The 22,340-nt window shown below is 39.2% G+C and overlaps 1 protein-coding gene across 2 annotated transcripts in view; it reads right to left on the bottom strand.

Annotated features, from left to right (window-relative positions):
• Positions 1–22,340, bottom strand: part of RBMS1 (RNA binding motif, single stranded interacting protein 1) — a 150,041-nt gene that overhangs the window by 34,849 nt on the left and 92,852 nt on the right. For both annotated transcript variants that reach the window (XM_010567751.1, XM_010567741.1), the window contains exons 3-4: positions 6,312–6,370; positions 3,351–3,442 (exon numbers count right to left, since the gene is read on the bottom strand). In XM_010567751.1, the coding sequence (XP_010566053.1) occupies positions 3,351–3,442; positions 6,312–6,370 (151 nt within the window). The remainder of the gene's footprint in view (positions 1–3,350; positions 3,443–6,311; positions 6,371–22,340) is intronic.

Raw genomic sequence — 22,340 nt, 5'->3', positions numbered from 1 at the left:
TCTTACCTAAGAATGCACAGCTCTGCAAAATTAGAGCTTTTGAATTTGTTATTATTGGTTTATTATTGAAGCACTCCTCTAGGAGCAAGGACAATAAACTAATTACATTAAAGAAATGTCAAGAAATTAAAATGAATGAAAATAAAAGTTAGATACTCACCAGTTACTAACTAGCTTAGAAATAACAATACTCTTGCAAGACATCTATCTGCTCTTTCCATACCTTATCTCTAGAGTAGGAGATAAGGTATTAGTTTTGTACTGGGTCCTGAAACAAGCTGGCTACCACTACAGCTTACATCCTCTCCTCATCCCTTTCCACAGCCACTTGTACACCCCAACAAAGACAAATTACAAGACTGAACACTGGTAATACTCAACTGGAAGAGAGGAGAGGGGCAGTAGCCCATTACCTCCGTTTTGCATTTCTGTCCAAAGGCTATTCCCATCCCCTGGCAATGCAGTATCCTCTTACGTAAGCTCTGAACAGCTTTATGTGACCAACAGGAATTGTTGGAGGCATTTCCGTCCCAGCAGCGACCAGAGGATACTGTTAACTAGCGCAGAGCAAAACACTTCCCAAGTTGTTTTGTTTAGTCAAGCACTCCCATTTCAGATCTTGGAAAGAGCAGAATAATTGAAGACATAATGTTTCTTGAGTGATGGCCTGACACTGGGGTCCTTTGCTGACACTATCATCGCGACAGCTCCCGAGAGGTGGCTGCCTCTCCAACAAGAGTGACCCCCCTGGAACAGATTTGGCAGGATTTGGCCTGAAGCCACATCTCGGGTCCCAGGCCCTCCCGGTCTGCTCAGCAATAGCCAAAACATAGCTGGTGAGACTACATTTTTCTGGAGTCAGATCAACTTGCAAGCAGACCGCTGAGTACAGCATGATCCTACCCCATGGATAGAAAAAGCTCACAAAGTCAAATATTTGAAGTTATCTCTACAAAATAAACAACGAAGGTTTTAATACATATAATCTGAACCGCTTCTACTAAACTAGGATTTGTAGATGAACTTGCTGACATAAGTAATTTTTAAGTCACCAACTTATAGCTACAGCAGGACACTGCAAAAGGGGGTTTATGGCAGCCAGAGTCAGAACAAGGCTTCAGCAATAACATTTTCCTTCCCCTTCGGCTGCTGCAGGTCAGGAACTACCACTGCGTCTGGGAGGAGGGCGAGGACGCCGAGGAGCTGTGCTGCTGGCTGACACCCTGGGCACAGCGCAATAACAACACCTTCCCGGGGACAAATCCCGCAACAGGCGTTTATTTCTCTTTGAAACTGAAGCAGTCGTAGTGGTCAGTAAGGAAATCCATTAGCCAGACAGCCAAGAAACTGTCCTCCAAGTCTTTCTCTGTGACACTCAGGCTAAAGCCTGAACAGTTTCACTGCAAGAACACCACTTCACTGCACCGGTCATAACACGCAAAAGGATAAAATATTAAATACACAAAGACAACTAAACTTTTATAGTGTCTTCCATGTGAAGAGTCTGATTTGCTAATCTTGCCAAAACAACTGTAAGTGACTGGCAATTCCCAGTTTGGAGCATCCAAGTGGAGATAGGATTTTTCAGACAAAAGGAGAGCAGCACTGCCCAGGGGAAAAAAAAGAAAGAAAGAAAAAAATCCAGTGGCTCAAAATAGACATATATATCAAAGCACTCATACTCTTAGTCACTTGTGAATGTTTGTTGTGGTACTGTTCATTGGGTTGGTTTGGGGGTTGGTTTTTAGTAACTCAAACACTCTTGCCATGTTAAGACACAGAACAACAAGTTTCACTGGAATGCAAACTTTATAGTTACAGATTTTCCACAGGTCATCAGGCTTGACACTGTGTCAGAAAAATCAATAAAAACTGTCAGGTATTATGGTGCACATTTTTTCATTAATGCTCACAGAAAGAAATATTAGCAATATTGCAACTCACTGTCAGAGGAAATGAGTCAGAAAAATATACTATGGGAAGAATTAAGAAACTATTAATTAGATTACTATAGTGAATTATTAGAGCTTCTCCATCTACTCAAGATGACAATTAAATCAGACATCAAAATTCATTAGCAAAATGAATTTACATGACTTCACATTCTCTTTTCTCCCCTCCTACCTAGATATCATATCCATAAGATGGCAGACAGAGGCTTTGAAAATCTGGTGTATATTTTAAAGTGATCACCTAAAAACTAAAGATTAATTAAAAGGTCTTTATTAAGCATACATAAAACCTTATAAAAAGAAAAAAACCACCAAGTGTTTTCCAGTAAGCATGTATGTTTGTGTCATGGCTGTAATGAAACATGCATTAAGTATGAAACATATGGTTTCCATTTTGTTGCCCTGGAATCCATCCAAAGACATTTTATGTTGTTAGCTTAACTGTTCTCCTCAGCTGAGAAGCTGTGGAAAATATCTCATCTGAAAAAAATCTGTACCTAATGGATAGCTATAAAAGATCTGCTAGATCTGCGGCAGACTACTTTATTAAAAAAAAGCCTCTGAGATTAGTAGTTAATTACTGGATCTTTTTTTAATTAGAATATAATTTTCAAACTAAAAAAAATTTGCTTTAAGAGGTACCACAAATTATATGAACAGATTATGTCGGTAGTATTTTCTTTATTTAATACATTTGTAGTGGTGTTTATGGCACTCTATTGGAACCAGGCCATCTGACCTAACAAGAATGCATGATGAAATCATTACTAATGTATCATCTCCCTGATTTTATAGATTTGAGAAACTTATCTTATGCTGAAAGACCACTACTCTGAAGATAACTTTGGCTAACAACCTGATTCAGAGGCAAGGATCAGTAAAAATGAGAGAAAAAGACAAAAGTTAAGTTTTTGCTATGCTGTGCTTAAAAATTCACCCCCAAATTGCCAGGCTGCTAGCCTCGGTAACAACAAGCAGGCAATGCATAAAACATTTCATACCTTTGTGCTGTAAACTATTTCAGCTATTGACTTCTTTCGGGAATTAACATACTGTATTTAAACAGTTAAGCCTGCTATAGTTCTTCCAATTTATTGCTAATCTTTCTTTTGATGAAGCCAATGGAAAAATAGTATCATGAATAAACTGATAAATCCAACCAGATCAGTTTGGAGACTTTACCATACTATGTTTCTTTATTTCATTAGTTGAGATGATTTGGGATATGGCAGTCAAAATCCCCCATTTTGTTACCTTAATATATCATGTGGCTTGAGGACTGTGCTCTCCGTAAAGGGCCTGCAACTTAAAAAGTTCATGTTGCCAATGCTTTGCTAATGTACAAGCTTGTTCATCTTCACAACCCATTGCAAGAATTAGCTGGTTGTTTTAACTCACCTTTGCCATCTGTGCTTGGACTCCGCTAGCCTTTAAAGCGGAAACCGCCTTCTGAGCAGCTGCCGGGCTGTCAAAGTCAACAAAACCGTAACCTGAAATATAAAATGTATTTCATTAACAAGACAGCAACCCACTTATAATCAAACACTTCATATGCTACTAGCATGGTTATTTAATACAACTTTGTTGGTGAAAAGGGACAATTTGAACTCCAAAGTTCTACATGTAGTCCCAAAAATAACAATCTACTGAAGTCCTTCATCCTTGAACTGGTGGGAAACTACCCTCATAGAACAAATCAATTCCCGTGCCCACTCCTTATCAGGATTTTGTCCAAATTGCTAACAAGTAGTATGGTGCTTTGCTTTGTGTTACCTGGTATGTACCTTCTAAGAGCAAAAGTGACATCATCAGTTTATTTTATAGAGATCAGAAAGTAAAGCATAATCTGTTAATTTTTCTAAACTCAATTCTTAGTCCAGTTTGAATAAATGACGAATAAGCCTCTAAGTTACACATCATTTACTCAAAACTGGGAGAGGACTTTAGTTCAGGAGATGCATATCTACTGCAGCGTAACCCAATTTTCGGTGAATTAGTTACTTCTTTCTATATACATAAAAGACAGTTAAATTTAAAAAGTGAGTGAAAACCCAGCTTTAGTGAAGTCAAATTAGTTTTTCCCACTGCTGTTACTGAAACCAGAATGTAAAAAACTGTCCTGAAAGCATTGTTTATGCCATATAAGGGAATCTTTAAACATTAAAGTAAACCCAAAGTTAATTGTAACAATTTCCATAAATTTGCAATAACTTCTTTTCTTATTCTGAACAACAACATACAGCTAATGGATTCCAGGACATCTGAACAGCAATATACCTTGGCCTTTACAGACACTGACTTTACAGGCTGGGATTTTTAATGCAACCTGAGAGCTGGATGCTCAAGTCTCACAAAAGGCACTCAGAGTTTGGAAGCTACTTCCCCTAGATGTTATTGCAAACCTCATTCTGTATTTTTCAACCCCCTTCTTTCCCACCAGTGAACTACCTCAAATATTAAAGAAATCCCTCTCCAATGTTTAAGTTAGGTTAAAAGAAAACAAACAAAACTCCCAACAACTAAAAAAAATACTCTAGAGGAGTAGAAAATGGAATTATTTCTTCAGAATGTAACAGTATTCTCTCACAATAAGTCTATACTGAGGACAAAACGGTTGTGTAAAGATAAAAAACTGAACCAGCTTTGAAGTCCTTAACTTGGGAAAAACAGCTCGAGCAGCCTCGTACATCAGTGCAAGCTTATTTAACCTGCCAAGAAGCTGAAGAAAGCAGCATATTGTTCTATGTAACTTGTGGTGGTGTGGACTCTTAAATCTTGACATGAAACAGAGTGAATTAGCTCATACCAAGTTTTGTGCTGCCAAAGCAAAACTAGCTTTCCATACTCAAAACTAGCTTTCCATACCCTTGACAGGCTAGGTTATCAACACCACCACACTGCAGGGCGCAATACATATAAATTATATAGTGATACCAAGCATGCCATCAAAGCTGGCTTTGCCATCTCCTAGATGATACATAAACTCAATTGCTTGTTGTTCCAGTTAGTTTAAATCCCATGGTATGGGGTTTTTTTGGCAAAAGCCAGAGATGCTGTCAATCTTTTGGTTAAATTCCAGTTAGGTATCTGCATTCTGCCTACTTATGCTCCTACTGCAATTTCAATGACATGCAGTGAGCTTCCCTGCAGCCTTAATTTGCTGTATATTGTTATAACAGACTGTTAGTTACCGCTTTTCACCAGAGAGATTTAAAATCTGTATTGGAAAAGTCAGCTTAAATCTCTTAAAACATTAATGTGAAAATTTCTGTATCAGTGACAAAGCTACTGAAGTCTTCAGGAACTGGGGGAGTTAAGTGCTGTCATAGGTATTAATGAATTAAAATAATTGAAAAGAGCACCTCCTCTTTCCTAGTCACAATATATGCAGATGACATCTGCATAAAAGCTAGGGGAAAAATATCTAGAAATTTCAGTTTCTGAACTGTCAGGACCCCTTTAATTGCTTAAGATGGGGAACTGAGAAGCTACGCCCCTGCACTGCTTTCAAGTTCTGCACAAAAACTGTGTCCTTATTAATGATGAACTCTCCTCTCCTGCCTCTGCCTATCAGCTTTATGCTCATTCATGAGCTTTACGCTTATTAACATTGCTAAATCAGCTGACTTAATTCTTCACTTTGCTTAGAAATTATCCTCTTAATTGTAAAAAAAAAAAAAAAAAAAAAAAGAGGTCTGAAATCTGATATTTCAGTGTCTGCTACCACACCTTATCCCGCCATGTGCGTTGCTGGGATATGATCTCACTGCAATTGCAATGAGTGATGAAAATCAGTGAACTGATGTATCCAGCTTACCTAAAGGAGTTCTAATTTTTTTCTAGCTGCAATTACTTCAGTGAAAATGAACCCTCTCTTTGCTCCCAATGCATTCAATAGCATATAACAAAACACAGTTAGAGTATTGGAACATGTAATTAAGTGCTGCTTTAAACTACTCTAATCAATGGAGCTGATTTCCACACTATATAATTTTTTCAGATGCTTAGTACAGTTGAATGGTCTTCTGTAAGCTTCCCTAGTTTCTCCAGGCAAAAGGGGAAGAGCTGCTTTTAACTCCATTTTTGTTTTTAAAATAGAGGCAAACTGCCAGCCAGCACTGTGCGTGTCAGCTTCACTCCGGCACCACTGACATAGGCTGTCTGCCAGCTCCACTGGAAACAAACGTATTGAGTACACCAACCACGGGCAAGAATAAGACTAGTTTAGGAATAAGAATGGCCAAAAACCAAAAACCAAAAAAAAAAAAAAAATTAAAAGCACTTAAAATACAACATTAGCATATTTTATAGAATCAATTAGGACTTTCAGGTGAATGTAACAAAGGCAAATATACATACCTTTGCATTTGTTTGTTGTCTTATCCAAAATAGCCTTTGTGGATACAATTTTCCCATACCTAAAACGAAGGAAAATGAGAAAAGAACATCCTATTACAACAGATACCCAGTTCACATTATTGTATATCCTATTACCCTTACTTTAAACAAAATGGAATAATATATAGATTATATAATTATATAATGAAAATTCATACACGGATGGAAGTGACAAAAAAGATCAACAATTTCAAGCATGAACTCATTCTATTCTCCCTATGTTCTCAGTGATACCGCAGAATCACAAAACAAGCCAGAGAAAAAGTGCTTTATAGAAAAGAATACAATACAATTAAAATCCTGGTACATATAAGAAACCATGTTTTAGACATAAGCTTGAACTGTCTCAGTATATATACCAGATAAAGCAGACAAGCTGCCTTGTCAGTGCTAGGCTTGCTAACTAACAAGGTACGGAAAAAACCCACAAAAAAACCCAACAAACCAACAGTAAAAAAACCTTAGCTATCCCTTCCCCCCCCACTGACAAACGCAAAAAGGTTAAAAACTTTGTTCTGGAGGGTGACAAGTGCAAGTCAGATTTATGAAAGCTGATCAGCAAAGGTGGTAAAGATTTTCTGTATTTTTAAAATGGAAAATTGATATGTAAACAATTTCAACTAAAACCAAAACATCCCTCAGGGAAGTTTCAATTTTCTTTTTCTCATTGCCTGTTCCTCAACTTCTCAATAACTGGGCAGCCCAGGTACCAATCTGCTACGCAGTCCAAAGGCAAACACCCAGTGAGCTAAGAGCAATTAAGCTTGGGAAACAGGCGGGCAGCAATCCCAGCTATAGGCACAATTGCTGTTTCTGAAGTGCTCTGCAAAGTCTGTCAGCATTAGGGTTTTTGATCAAATTTACAGTAGAATTTGTCGCTGCTGGTGAAAACTTGCAGTTTTCCTTGGAAGTCAAATCCCAGTTTCAATCTAAAAAAAGCAACTCCCTTGGCGTGCATCAGCAGCGGAATCTGAAATAGAGCACAGGTTTCCCAAGTTCCTTATCACAACCTCCTCTGTTTGCTTGTGAAATACATTTGATCCAGTGCTGTAAGTATACAAGAGAGAAACAATGTAACATGTTTGTTTTCACATGAGAATGTAATGTAACTTACTACATTAACAGGTATACCCAAGCACTGTGTGCTAAGAGGTTCTTTAACATTGTACAAGAACCTAAAATGAACTGAAAATTATGAGAAATGTTATCAGCATAAGAAAATGGAATTTGGGGAAGATTGAAGTTTTGCCAGTTCACCTACTAAATTTAACTTCAACAGAGCAAGTATCATTTCAAAAAGACATTATTTCAAAAGACAACTAACTCAGTTTCTACAGTAGCTGTATTAGTCTTAAAAGTTCTTCAAGAAGCCTAATAAATAAAGTTAAGCTTAGTTAGTTAAGAGTACTCAAATAACTGTTCACTTGCAAGGTGATAGTTATTCAAGGATGAAGCCTATTTACAAAGTATTTTGCCCCTAAAGAACATTTAAATACATGTTTCAGCGTAGTTACCACTCTTTGTGACCAGTGTCAGGCACCTTCTGTTTATTCAAAAAGTTATTGTATGGCTTTGAATAGTTGCAAGGGGGTAAACCTGGGACACTAGCCACTATGTGTTGGCTTCCTTATTTTATCTGAAATTGTGAGCGTCTACACTGATATAAAATAGAACTCTCCATCCATAGCATAAAAATGTACAAGCATCAATGAAAATCAGTGCATACCTAAATATACCATGCTAGAAGCTGTAATAAAGCAACAGAAATTGTGCCTAATACTTGGAGCAGGTGCTTCCTTATTAGTGCCACTTATTTTCCAAATACGTCATTGCATTTAGAAAGCTGTCTAGTCCGTAAGTCAAAACTTCTCAAATGTTCTCCAGAATTTTTCTGACTGCAGAGTAAACGTACATGTTATACATGAGAGTGGCAAACTGTTCAGGGATACTGCTTTTCAAGATCCACTAAACTCTCATGTCCCAAGTTGCTTGCACCCAGCATTACATTTGACAGCCAGCACTCTCCATATCCTATCAGCTTCCCTAAGCTTCTTAAAGTGAAGAGCTACATAACCCTTTGTGGGAAAAAAATCCCTGAAGGATGATCTTGTCCCTGCTACTGTTTCAGTTCTTGAAAGTGTAGAAAGTGGTGGTGGTGAAAAATTGTGGCACTGGTTATCTACGTAAACCAAGTAACTGCAACCCTCAGCCAGTTTGGTCAGGGAAGGGGGTCAGGGGCTGGCTATGGACTGCGCTGGCCCACCGATGCCGACGCACACCTATAAATAGGTGTCTGCATGTCTGTTCTTCACAGCCACTTCATGGACCATCTTCCCATGTGCAAGACCACTAGTGATTTAATTCACTGTCCTAGATAGCATGGCTCCTGCAAAGAACCAGCTATCATGGAAGACTGCCAAGAATTTTCAGCAGTGTGAGTCTAGGAATGATTCGGAGAACCAGCATAACAATAGTAGCCATCACCAGGATTTCTCTTATGATTTTCCCTGTGAATACTCCTCCTATGTGCTAGCTCTCCAGTCCTGCCATGAAGCACAGAAATGCAGTTCACCCCACCTGAGCCTGGGCAGAGGGATACATCCCCTCCTTGCTCCCACCATGCGGTTTGAGATCAGGAGAAATTACTCCTTGCAGTTCCTCGTAGGTGCTTCCTTCAAACGATGACCATCATGAAAATCTACTTCCTTCCTCATGAATTCTGCAGTCCTAATACTGCTGTTAACACAATCTCCTGTCTTCAACTGCTCATTTGTTGGGTGCAACTGCAATTGAGACCCACCAGAAATCAATGAGCTATAAAACACATCAAAGTCATGGTGCAAACTAGTATGTATTGCCTGCTCACAAAAAAGGAACACAGCAAGCAAAAGAAAACTTATATTCCAAAGATGTCTATGATGTTAGGTCTTGCCTGAAGATCATCATTCCTCTCAAAGCTCACACACATCTAGTTACCTTAGGCACCCTGCTGAGGCTACTCTTCTGCTCCAAAGCCTTACTGCATGCTTGGTGAGACCTGATACCTAAGGCAGAGCACATCTCTCATGGTTGGCAGAATCATTTCTACAATGATTGGTGATTGTTCATTCCCTCTCCTCTGAGGCAATTTTTTAAAATATGCTTTCTTTTAAATTAAGTGCTAATCTTGATAAATAACTGCTAATCTGGCTGGTGACAAGCAACTAGGTATTCCTTATTAAGTAGGTTATTTTTCTCCCAAATATAACATCAAATGAATGTTCAGCAGCAATAGTGAGTTCCTTCCTTTTTTTTTTTTTTTTTTTGAGTGCTGCTAACACATTCTCTCTTTAGTTTGAATTATTTTTGGAGATTGAAAGATGTTTTCAGCTTTGCATCTCTTTTCTATACAGCACTTGCACCAATGTCAACTAACACATTAAGGAAGAGAGGGCTTGGGTAAGAGGCAGGTAAATAATTGCCAGGGGGCATTGGTTATGGGATTAAAAGGGGTATGTTCAGTAACAGTCTGCATACCAGTGTACAAGCTATCGTTATATTACAGAACACCAATACCAATGTGTATTTGGATAGGAGATAAAGAAGAAACTTGTTCAAAAGCCAAGTTCAGAAGATAAGCAGTACTACTACTTAATAGGATAATGCTTACCACTGCCCATTACATACTCTTTGTGTAGAAATGAAAGGCTAATCCCCACCTACTCAGCTGCCCTAAGAAGATCTACTGCCAGGCAATGTGAATGTCAAAACACAGCACTATACCTTTGTCTTAGATACTTTTGAAGTGGAAGACGTGAAACCAAGCATCACCATATACTTTTTAAAAATCACACTGTTCAGCAACACAGTCAAACCAAGTACAAAAAATCCCACTGACATTTATTACAAATAGCTAGGAATGAAACTTCACTGAAGCCTAATTTTGGCAACCTCCATGACGTTGAAAGAAAAGGGTCCTTAGAAAACTAAGTACATGGATCAAACTGAACTACTGTTTTTTTTTCTCCCTTTGTACATCTGCTAGTATAATGAACATACTTCCAAATGTGAGGGCGATAAGATGCTATCATGAGCATGACAAAGAATAGGGAATGAAGTAGCTTGAAGTCTCTGCCACAAGTGCTATTTTGAGTGTTGAAAGAACTTATCCGTGTGTGCACGAGGGGAGGTACAATTAGAACAGGCAGTGAGAGGCTTGATAGGGGTTGTCTGGAATGAATTGTTGAAATCTTTGTCCCCAGCAGCTTAACGCAATATACCTCATACCACCAAGCTCACAATGCTTCCCTTTGCTGTACTTTCAAACTGTCTTCCAGCTTGTGCTGCAAAGGGTTCCTCTACCACCTGACATTGATTCGGACACTAACATGCCAGAAGGATCTCTGCTACCATGGAAAGTCCTTGCCTTTTAGAGCTGGTTAGGTCCTCCATCCTGAACTGCCCAGAACTTTGTGTTGAAGATGCACAGTGCTCTCTCTTTGCCTAAGTCCAATCCAGCTGTAAAAATAGCATTCCTAAAGATCCTGCTGTTATCCCTTACATTACTGTAGTGCTGTCAGAACTCCTCTGCTATGCAGAAAAAATGCTGCATATCTTCTGTGTTTATTCTAGATTAATTTTTACATCTTAGCATCTTATCACTCCCCTTCATGGAATGCTCTTTATTTGTAAGAGCCAGAGTCATGTGGTAAAACCAAGCACAGATTTCATAACATCTAAGTGGCTCTGAGCACATGGACTCACTATAAGGTGGAATTGTGAAAGGAAAGAGAACCTGGCTGAACACAAAAGTTTTGATAGGGAGCCAATATTCTCACCAGGTGACCCAAAGACAAGAGAGAGCACAACAACCAGGCAGAACCAGCAAGGAAGATGTGGCGGGTCAAAAACACTGTGGCAGGTTGACCCTGGCTGGACGCCAGGTGCCCACCAAAACCGTTCTATCACTCCCCCTTCCTCAGCTGGACAGGGGAGAGAAAAATAGAACAAAGGGCTTGTGGGTCGAGATAAGGACAGGAGAGATCACTTGCCAATTACCATCATGGGCAAAACAGACTCAACTTGGGGAAAATTAACTCAATTTATTACCAATCAACCAGAGTAGGGTAATGAGAAATAAACCCAAATCTCAAAACACCTTCCCTCCACTCCTCCCTTCTTCCCGGGCACATCTTCACTCCCGGATTCTCTACCAACCTCTCCCAGCGGTGCAGGGGGACAGGGAATGGGGTTTACGGTCAGTTTATCACATGTTATCTCTGCTGCTTCATCCTCCTCAGGGGCAGGACTCATCACACTCTCGCCCTGCTCCAGCGTGGGGTCCCTCCCACAGGAGACAGTCCTCCACAAACTTCTCCAACGTGGGTCCTTCCCACGGACTGCAATTCTTCACGAACTGCTCCAGCGTGGGTCCCTTCCACAGCGTGCAGTCCTTCAGGAACAGACTGCTCCAGTGTGGGTCCCCTGTGGGGTCACAAGTCCTGCCAGAAAACCTGCTCCAGCGTGGACTCCTCTCTCCACAGATCCGCAGGTCCTGCCAGGAGCCTAATCCAGCATGGGCTTCCCACAGGGTCACAGTCTCCTTGAGGCACCCACCTGCTCCAGCGTGGGGTCCTCCCTGGGCTGCAGGGGGACAGCCTGCCTCACCATGGTCTTCCCCACAGGCTGCCGGGGAATCTTTGCTCTGGCGCCCGGAGCATCTCCTCCCCCTCCTTCTTCACTGACCTGGGGGTCTGCAGGGCTGTTTCTCTTACATGTTCTCACTCCTCTCTCCGGCTGCCGTTTCCGTCCCAGCAATGTTTTTTCCTTCTTAAAAATGTTATCACAGAGGTGTTACCACTATCGCTGATGGGCTCGGCCTTGGCCGGCGGCGGGTCCATCTTAGAGCCGGCTGGTATTGGCTCTGTTGGACACAGGGGAAGCTTCCAGCAGCTTCTCACAGAAGCCAACCCTGTAATCCCCCCGATACCAAAACCTTGCCACACAAAGCCAATACATTCCACCCCTCACCTCTGTGCATCACATATTTAAGAATTATCGTTAACATCTACATTCATCACACAAAATCTTCACAGTTTAATAAAGTGAAAGCAAAGGTTGCGTGTGAAAGCAAAGAAAAACAAATGATGTTATTCTCCACTTCCCATTAGCAGGCGATGTCTGGCCACTTCCTGGGAAGCAGGGCTTCAGTATGCGTAGTGGTTGCTCCAGAAGACAAAAATGCCCCCCTTCCGTCTCCCTTTACTTAGCTTTTATACCTGAGCTGACGTCATATGGTATGGAATATCTGTTTGGTTAGTTTAGGCCAGCTGTCCTGGTTATGTCCCCTCCCAAGATCTTGCCCAGCCCCAGCCTGCTGTTGAGGGTGGCAAAAATGTTGGAGAGACAGCCTCGATGCTGTGCCAGCACTGCTCAGCAGTAGCCAAAACACTGGTGTGTTATCAACACCTTTCTAGCTACCAATGCAGAGCACAGCACTACGAGGGCTGCTATGGGGAGAATTAACTGCATCTCAGCCAGACCCAATACAGAGGGTCATGTGGGAGAGCAAATCAGTTCATCCTAAAATACACTGCAGTTACTGAGTGGATCCACATGAAAATAAACCTTACTTTAGACTAGGGTAAATAACTAGAACAAAATGGATAAAGCAAATACTTCCAAAACAATTCCTGTATATTAATTGTAACATTAAAAAGAACATGCAGGTGGGGATGCCTAGACTGTAAATCAGCTTTAAAAACAAACAAACAAACAAACCACAACAAAAAATAACATTCTTATCCAAACATGCCCTTATTCAGTGCACAACATGGTCAGTGGGCACCTTGCATGTGCTCTAAATGCAGTAAATTCCTGCTTGAAAGGGAATAATATTATCCTTCAGTATGACCCTAAACAAATGCACATAACAAACACTGACTTCTACAGATCAGTGATGTGCAACTTTCAGACAGCACCCTCATCTCCCCAAACACAGAGTATTCTATTTTGAACAGTACAACTCAAAACATTTACGTGAAACTAATGGTCTTAATAGCCAAACCCACACCACAGTCTATCTCACTTGTAGAGTATGTGGAAGCCCAACCCATTCATCTCAACTGAGACCTGAAGAGGAGAAACCTGAGCAGTCCATGGGAAGGCCTCATCTATGCAGCAGTTCTCAGCTCCTCTATACTACCTGGTGCAAAAGGAGCAAAGAAAATTCCCTGTAACTGAGGAAAAGAGTCAAGGGAGTTGTCAGCAGGGGCTGACTTGGTACAGCTGGCTCCCATTCCTCACTGCTCTTCCAGTGTTCAGGGCATTTCTAAGCCAACAGCACAACCAAAGGAACTTAATCAGCCCCAGCAGACTTTCCTCCTGGATCCAAAAACCAAGCTCAGAGCAGCCTCTGAGCAGTACAAAAGGTTTTATCTGATTCCCATACCTCCCTCTCTCTGCTACATCTTGGGAAAGTGGCGTACTGAACCTCAAGCTCTTGCTGCTCCCTTTTAAGCTTAGATAAACAGAAGGAGGTTTTGTTTCTCCATGTATCAATTTTTTCATTTCTCAATAAGGGGAATGTCGAAAATAATTGCCAATACAATCCTGCTATTTAATTATGGGTAAATGTTCTCTTACAAAAACTTGATAAAGAAATCTATTCAATCCAGCAGAATACTGAGTTTGGAGAACAGAATCAAACCATATGGTTTCCATTTTTAAATTCTTCTTCACCACATCTATGCCCCAGTGTAGAAGGAGACATTGCTGAGAACATTTTGTCCATATTTTGTTTTCCGTTGTTGGAAGACACACTGTTCTTTGAGAAACAATTTGGAATCACTCAGTTGCTTTATGGCCCTCATGGACCTAAAGATTTGCTACCGGAACATGAGTACCTACCACCAAAAGCTGGACCAATCATTTTTAGTGCATAATTAAAAATTACATAAAAAGTTGCAGTTATATTTTTCTTATTTTTATTTGCACAGTTAATGGGTATGCATAATTTAGCTTAGTACAAGCTGTGTTTTGAAATTATTATAGATTTGGCTAATTTGTTTGGTTCAGCAAAATCTCCTTTACTAGTTTCAGACACGCAAACACTGGGTTAATCAACTCAGCCAGATGTGCCCCGTTTCAGGTATTGGATCATATTTTTCACTGCGTGCAAAATAGGACTTCCTTGTTAACCTAAATTAAAGTTAGAGCACTGCTTTGATAACATGCTGTTAAATGGTTGTGTGGTTTTGACATAAAGCTAGTTCCTTTCTTATTAACTGTCCCTTTGACTCTCTGGTACTTCAGAGAGAATGATCGTATTTTCAAGATACCCAAATATCCAAGTAGTTCTCCTTGTTGTTTTTTTATTATTTTACTTGGGACATAAATAATACCTCCAAATAAATTAGAATTTGTTATTATGGAAGCCAACTACTGTTTTGATTGTCTTTACAAAATGACTAAAATTACATTTTGTCTATTAATGTAAAGACTATTTTTGAGGAGTTAGGATCTGTGTGTTAAAAAAAACCAAACCAAAAAAAACTCCAAAACAAACAGACAAAAAAAAACCCAACCAAAAACCCCTAACCCCACAGATCTACAGATCTTTGGCTTTACTGACAATTCAAGAGTCTTACCTGCTGCTGTAAATTCTTCACAAGATCAAGCAAGCTTTCTTCACAACCTCTCTACCTTTAATTCTTCATTTAAGTTTTCCATATTTGTGTTTTCAGTAAGAATCAGTGGATAAAAGCACGTATTATCATCATTGCTGATGCAGTTACCAACATCAGCACAGTACAAACTAATATTACTTTGGTACAAATGACCTTTCCTTCAGAGTCAGTAGGTTACAACTCCAGATTTCACTGAGAAGTAATCAAAAGTAGCAAAACCAGATGCAAAATCAGATATACTATCAGCTCTTACAGCTTTCTGTCCTTAGAAGAGCAGATGCTTAGCATAACGGACATATACAAATTGGTGAAGCATGAACAAATGCCTTCTTAGTTTCTTGGACAGTATTTATTTTAACAGATAAAAAGAAGTATTTTATGAATAGGTATTTGATTTATAGTTTACATGCTCTACACAAATGTAACTACTCCTTATAGCTCAAAAGAACTAGGAATTCAAAACCGTAAGGAGTAGCAAAGTGACACACAGGAAGAAGATTTTGGAGAGTATCATTTTTCAGCTACCCATTTTGTTTTTCTTAAGAGTAGTTATTTCCTGGTTTAGCCAAAGATGAGCTGTGGGGATAGGGAAGAAATGTTTTTAAAATCAGGAAACGTTTGCTTCCTCTTGCTTTGTAGAGGTGTGAATAATCTCTATCCATTTCTTAAAAGCTGACTGAAAATCAAGGGGGGAAAGTCCTGTTAGCATCCTACAGCTATTTTTATGACATTTTGCAAAGGGTTTTCAATTAGTACGCTCCTTTTTGCACAACAAACTGTCCTAAAAGCATGACCAACTGTACAATGCCCTTTCATTTAGCACAACTCAGGAAAATTGCCTTTTTTTAGTATCTCTGGGTATTTTAAATGTTTAAGACATTACAGCTGACACTAAAACAGCATTCCTAATGTGGCTTTCTAGTGTGTAGTAAACGAACAGATTTCCAACAATTGCCAGCACAGGCATTTTCTCTGTCAATCTTAAATCAACAAAAAAAGTAATGGCATGTTTATTTAGTTTTACTTTATAAGGTTAAGAATGTTGCAATATGTGAAATACAGCAGTTATTCTTCAGTACTATGATGATACAATCATGAGGAAAAAAATAATTTAAAAAAAAAAAAAATCCATGAAGCCTCCCCTCCAAGAGCTTTTGGAGTCGGAAGGGAAGGCTCTTGTATTCTTCCCTGGCAGGCATCAAGAAGAATTCAGTTGATGCCACTTTGATAAAAACACAACAGCAGTAGAATTGACATAATGAGATCTTAAAAATACAAAGTACATAACCTTTACATTAGGGTTTGTTTGGGGGCTTTGTTAATTTAAAAGAAAAAAAAAAAAAGGAAAGGCAAATTCTGAAGGATGAACCTATAACTTCTATTCTAGGCTCTGACAAGTTTATCAGCATCTGTTGCCTCAGTTGCTCCACTGAGGATGTGAATACAGATATTTGACAGAACTATGATCAATAATCACCCATTCTTCAGGGTGAGATTTTTTTCAAAGCCCTGAATCTTGGCCTATCCTTGCTTAGCTGTAACATGGTTTTTACTACTAAACACACGGCATTTAATTTCCATTTAACCTTTCTTAGGCTAGCAAGATAATAATGCTCAACTTGATGGTAGCGAGAGACCAAAGCAACAGCTCCAGACACTGAAAAAGGAAAGAGCAACAGCAGCAAAAGTGGCAGAGCCAACCTCTTGCCCTGCACAGGAGATCATCTTTCATACTTCACAGATACCTAAAGATTCTCATCATCCTAATGATTCTTATGAAAGCCAGAATACTAACATGCTGGTCCTAAATTTGTTGATTACCTATCTGTTTTAATTGCAAAGACACAAGATGCCACATGCTGTGAAGAAAAATGGAATTTCAATCGACAAACTGAGAAAAATGATCCCATTCAGTGTTTCTTGCAGCCACTGCCCCTGCAGTAACCCAACCTAACTTCTGACAAGCTGAGGTGATTTAGCATAATCTCTGAACCATCTGCTAGGCTATCTATCAGTTCAGTAGCCTTGTTACTTTACAGTTTATAGGTTAAGCAGGATAAATAACCTATCAGAAACACAAGCGGATTTGCCTCTTTGACACACTTCAAAGTGCAAGTATTGTCTAAGTAACTGTAGCTTGCTTTCTCCTACACTGAAGAAAATAAAAATCACAGTAATGTATTAACCAAAGTGTCTGTTCTTTTGAAAAAGGAAATAGTTTATGTTTATCATCACCTTTACAGTTCATAAAATCAAAAGTTCAGCAGAGCTAAGTAATAACTTCACAACTTATCTTCACCTATACTTTTAGGAGATTTTTCTATTTACCAATTTGAAAACTCACATGTGAGGTATTTTAAAAGGTGTGAACTACGTCGAGTTACATTACATTTTCAAACATCTGTCTGCAGGGACACAAATGCTGGTTGACATTAAAAGTGTTGTTTCCTGCCAATATTCTAGTGAGTTTGACGACCAACATTAGTGAAAGACCACTCTGTGTTTTTCTTACAAATTATAAGGCACTGTTCTTTGAGAAAAATATTTTAGAGTTGGATGGAATATGAAGTGATGTGCGTTAACTTAGATTGAATGGTTTAGAAACTGATTTGTTACTATTCTACTTCTAATATAGTATATTGTAATTTATATGAAGTACTCTTACACTGAAAGCATTATAGAAACTTTTACCATAAGACACTGAACTGAGGATCATTCACATGAAAATTATTTGTGCAATTATTCAGATAGTCACAAATAACAAATCTCAGAATTATCATAAATTATCATAAATCAACTAACATACATTAAGACATTCACACAAGAAGTTACCAGTAAATGCTACAACATTATAAAAAAAATCAAGACGTCTGCCTCTCAATTCCTGCCTCACAAAGCAGGCTGCACCTTCTAATCTGTATCATTCAGCATCCGGTTTAGCAAAGCAAACTGTGGAGAATCCTTATTTTACAAAAAAGAGGTAATTAATTTAAAAGATATTTGGAATTCTTGGCTAACCCACTTTTTAGTACTACAATCATTCTTACTCAAGAAAACACAGGACAATCTACATTTTCTGCAGGAATTTGCCTGTGCACCTACTGACAAGGCTATTCAGGTATATGGGAAGGGGTTAGTTTCCCACAGCTACAAGATCGAAGAACAAAGCCATGTTATTTTAAGAAAGCAAATGGCCTTACCCTGTTGTTCTCTTACACTAACGCTACAGAACAGACACAAATTATGCCTGGGTTAAAAGTAAAACACTGAAAAAAATCTGCACTTTACACACAACCAAAAGCAAAAACTGAAACAATATTATTTGAAATAAATTATCATAGTTTCTGTGGCTCCCAGAAAGAATACAAAAAAAATATGAGAGCACAGAGTTCCACATAGCCACGAAGGATACAGGAGTTTTTTGAAAATCATTATTAATTTGCAAGCAAAATAATGAAGTTCCAAACAGGTTCAAATTACAAGTCTGGAATATTATTTCCACAGTCTAGCAATTTCTTTTATCCTATTTTTCATACTTAGAAATGATCACTAATCAAGACAATGATTTGGGAAGATGAGTAATTAAACCAGACGAATGCTAATATGTATTTATAAGCCAAGCTCATGGCAGGTCTGCAGACGTGCATGTATTGATTTACCACTGCTAGCTGTTTTAATCTGAAAGTAAGGCAGTATTTCTACACCCAACCATAAATCTTGGCAAATTTCAGCCTCACAAATTTTGCAGAGCCTACACTAACAGCTTGATAGAATAAAATGATGAAGACATAAGAGAGCAGTTCTTGTTATTCATCTCCTTTCTCTTCCCTGTGCTAAACAGTACAGATCAGCTTGGGAGCATACATTAGTCTCTCAACCTGAAGACCTTTTATTTTTCAATTCCTCCTCCTCCATCCAAGGAAGCCAAATTCAGTCATTGTCAGCATATGATGCATTGTCCTTTATTTTGGCTTTTCCTAATCATATTTCTTTTTCTTGTGGGAGGGAATTAACGACAAGGCAAGGGGAAAATGAAAATTATTTACCAACACTTCCCAATACTTTTTTTCCCTTGTTTTAGTCAGAACAGTATAAATCAAAAGGTGTTATTCTGGCTACAGTCCTAGCTAGTGTGAGATTACCTCCTATTTGCATAGACAGACAGACACCTATTAATGCTACAAGCCTGTATACTTGCAGAAGATTCCTCTTTCATTTATTCTTGCCTATTTATTTCACTTCTAGTGAAGGTTGCTAACCAAGTCTTACACCCTCAGTTTAAATAAATGACGCCCCAAGGAATATGTTGGCAAAGTCTTGAAAACCGTGAGATTGGAGATTGCCAAAGTACAAGGGCACTTTCAGCCACATCCCATTTCCTAAGCCCTGACCCATCTGTCAACTCTGAACTACAAAAAGCTGTCTCGCATATTGTGTAAAATTACATATATACATTTATCAAAAAATACATACATATATATGTACACACACTGCTTTTTCTTGCATTTATCTTGTATGGAAGATACTTGGTCACTGGAATAATGCCTGTCATTGATAACTTTTTAAAAACATGTCAGTATATTTTGTATGTTTTCCTTCTGTTTTTGTAATACTAAGACAACAGAAAGCCAACAGGATGAATCCAAGACCTGACCTGCTGGGTTAAAATACCTTCTACGCAAAGATACCTATTTGTTCTTACCTGCATCTTGCACTAATTTAATACCCCATCTTGGAAAGTGCTGACTGCCTCTCTTCTGCCTTCCAGGAAGAAGAGGAAAAAACCCAATACATTCAAATAACTTCTAGTCTTTCTGAACTGCATTTTAATGGTGCTTCTTTTATGAAATACTCCTAGTAACATCCTGCTTTCAACAGCTATTCTATAATGGAATTAACACTTCATAATGAAGAAACTGTACAATTAATATTAGAGTCTGATCTCCTTTAATTACTGGTAACTTAATGTCAGTCATACTAGAACAGCACTAAATGGACAAATTATTCAAAAATCACTGCTAAGCCTTCCAAAGGCCTTGCCCCCTTAACAGCACGGCATGTAGACTTTATCCCTATTTGAATCTGCTTCTCTCCTCTCAAGTCCCAGCTGTGCTGAATAGCAAATATCTCCATTTCAATAGGGAAAATGGTTGTACTAAAGTAGATCTCTCCAGGGGTCAAAATACTTCAGAAGGGCATTTAAGTGGCTGTATGTTATTGAGCAGAAACATCAGCTCACATATTATTGATTATAACTGCATGGCTCTGTTGAAAAGATGTCTGCAGTAGCATTAAGTGCTGAGAGAGGGACAGAGGAGTGTTATGCATTAGACAAAATACTATCCATCTGTTGCCAAATTTTAGATACATGAGCAATCACAAGCTGTAACACAAAATCTAAAGTGCAACCTTAGTGGCTGATGCGTCAGGGTCATATTCAGTGACACTTCCTCAGTTTCACACTGCTTAAGATAGACAGTCTTTTGAATATTGATTGAAGGAAGGCAGGAGGCAGAGTTTGATTTCTGCAGTTTTGCAAAGGGAATGTAATAGATACTTATATGGAAATTTGCTTTTGGTAGCTTAAATATACCATTTTCTTTAAAAAACACCATTAACCTGTTCTGATCCCATCACTATAGCAGCTGGCCAAGTACAACTGCAGTCTTCTGGAACCACCACACATTCAGCCTACCCTGAGCCCCGAGGTGCAGACAGACCTGCGGTCACAGCACACTGCGCACTACCAGACTGCCATGCAGAACGTACCCAAGATGGCTGAAACTAATGCGATCCCCCAGACCCTCATTTCCAGTGACTTTTGTATAATGACTATGTCAAGCGCCACCATGGAAGGGTAAATCCCCCGTCTGAGAGTGCGCTTTGGCTGGTGTGCCTGAGGAAGTACTTGGATCACTGCGCTTCCCTGTGAAGAACCCAGACAACGGAGGTTAATCCTGGCCTAGCAGGGAAAACCCAACCTATGAGCATCTGTGCAAAGGGGTGACTCAAGACTGGGTCGACCGGTCTCAGAGAAAACTGGGATCCTCCAGTTGGCTGTATCAACTGCAAGCCTGGATGACGTCTACATTAAACAGAGTAAGACATAGATTCAAAGTTTCTTAAAAGGAGCAGCCGTGGCGGTTTCACGAACCCAGAGCATCAGCAGCCACAGAAGGGATTATTCAAAAAACACATTCTCATACAGAGCCAAGAAAAATCAACCAACCACTGCATGACAGCAAAGCTGACAGGCAAGCCCAACGTCAATGAAGTTAGTTCTGTATCACAACCTTTCTTGAACAGATTCGAGAACATATGCCAACAAGGGAGCTTGCATGACATGGTCACAGCGTTTCTGGGCTTTACAGATCATTTATATTACTGAGAGCCTGAGATGACTACTTCTTTGCCTGCAGGAGGGCAGCCAAACAAACTTTTCTCTTTGAAGTGATAAAGTACTACGTGAAAGAAGCCGTACCTTCTACTTGAGGATAAATCTTCAATGCCTATGCTTCACATTCTAAAATAGTTAATTTACTAATTTTTCTGATCAATTTATCTAAACAAGATGCTTAAACCAATCCAAATAGAAATCTTAAAATGTTTTTTTTATGAAAACCACTCAGGAGCAGGAAAATGTAATGGATACAGCTATCGCACAGAAAAGACTGAGAATCCAAAGAGGCAATGGCTATACCTAATGTCAGAAAGCCACTCATTAGTAAAGAGTTAAACAGTATGTAGGTCACTCTACAGTCTTTCCTGCACACCCTGAGCTCACTGCGTATCGGAAATGCTGTGTGGGAAGGCCAGGGAACTAAACTCACAGACCAAGTATGACTCAGACTGCAGTAATTTAATTATACTTTTTTTTCTTTTAAATTATCCTTGGGATTAGAAGAATCCACACCCTCAACATGAAACCAAATCATGATAAAAGGAAGAAACCACAAATTCATAGATCTTTGAGCCAACAAAAGGTATCTAGAATTGAATTAATTATTAATGGTAAATGACTGAGACCCTTCCTATAACATACTATATGGTCAGAACAGCAGAAGGTGAAGAATTTGAGCCCCAGTCAGATGTTCTTCTGAAAGCCCTAGTGGGGATGATCTCAGCAACAAGAATGTAAGAGAACTGCCTGCCAAAAAAATAAAGGAGAGCTGTCACAGCCAAATGCTGACCTCTACCACTAGAGGAAAGCAACTCCAGAGAAACAGCCTCACATTTCCTCCATCACTGCAGAAGCTGAACGCAAGAGTTATCGAGTATCTTTGGCACAAGCATGAGCAGAAGACAACTAGAAGATCCTGGAGAA

The sequence above is a fragment of the Haliaeetus leucocephalus genome, unplaced genomic scaffold (genome assembly GCF_000737465.1).
Source record: "Haliaeetus leucocephalus isolate CR32 unplaced genomic scaffold, Haliaeetus_leucocephalus-4.0 Scaffold1, whole genome shotgun sequence".
NCBI lineage: Eukaryota > Metazoa > Chordata > Aves > Accipitriformes > Accipitridae > Haliaeetus > Haliaeetus leucocephalus.
This window is presented reverse-complemented; position numbering and strand designations above follow the sequence as displayed.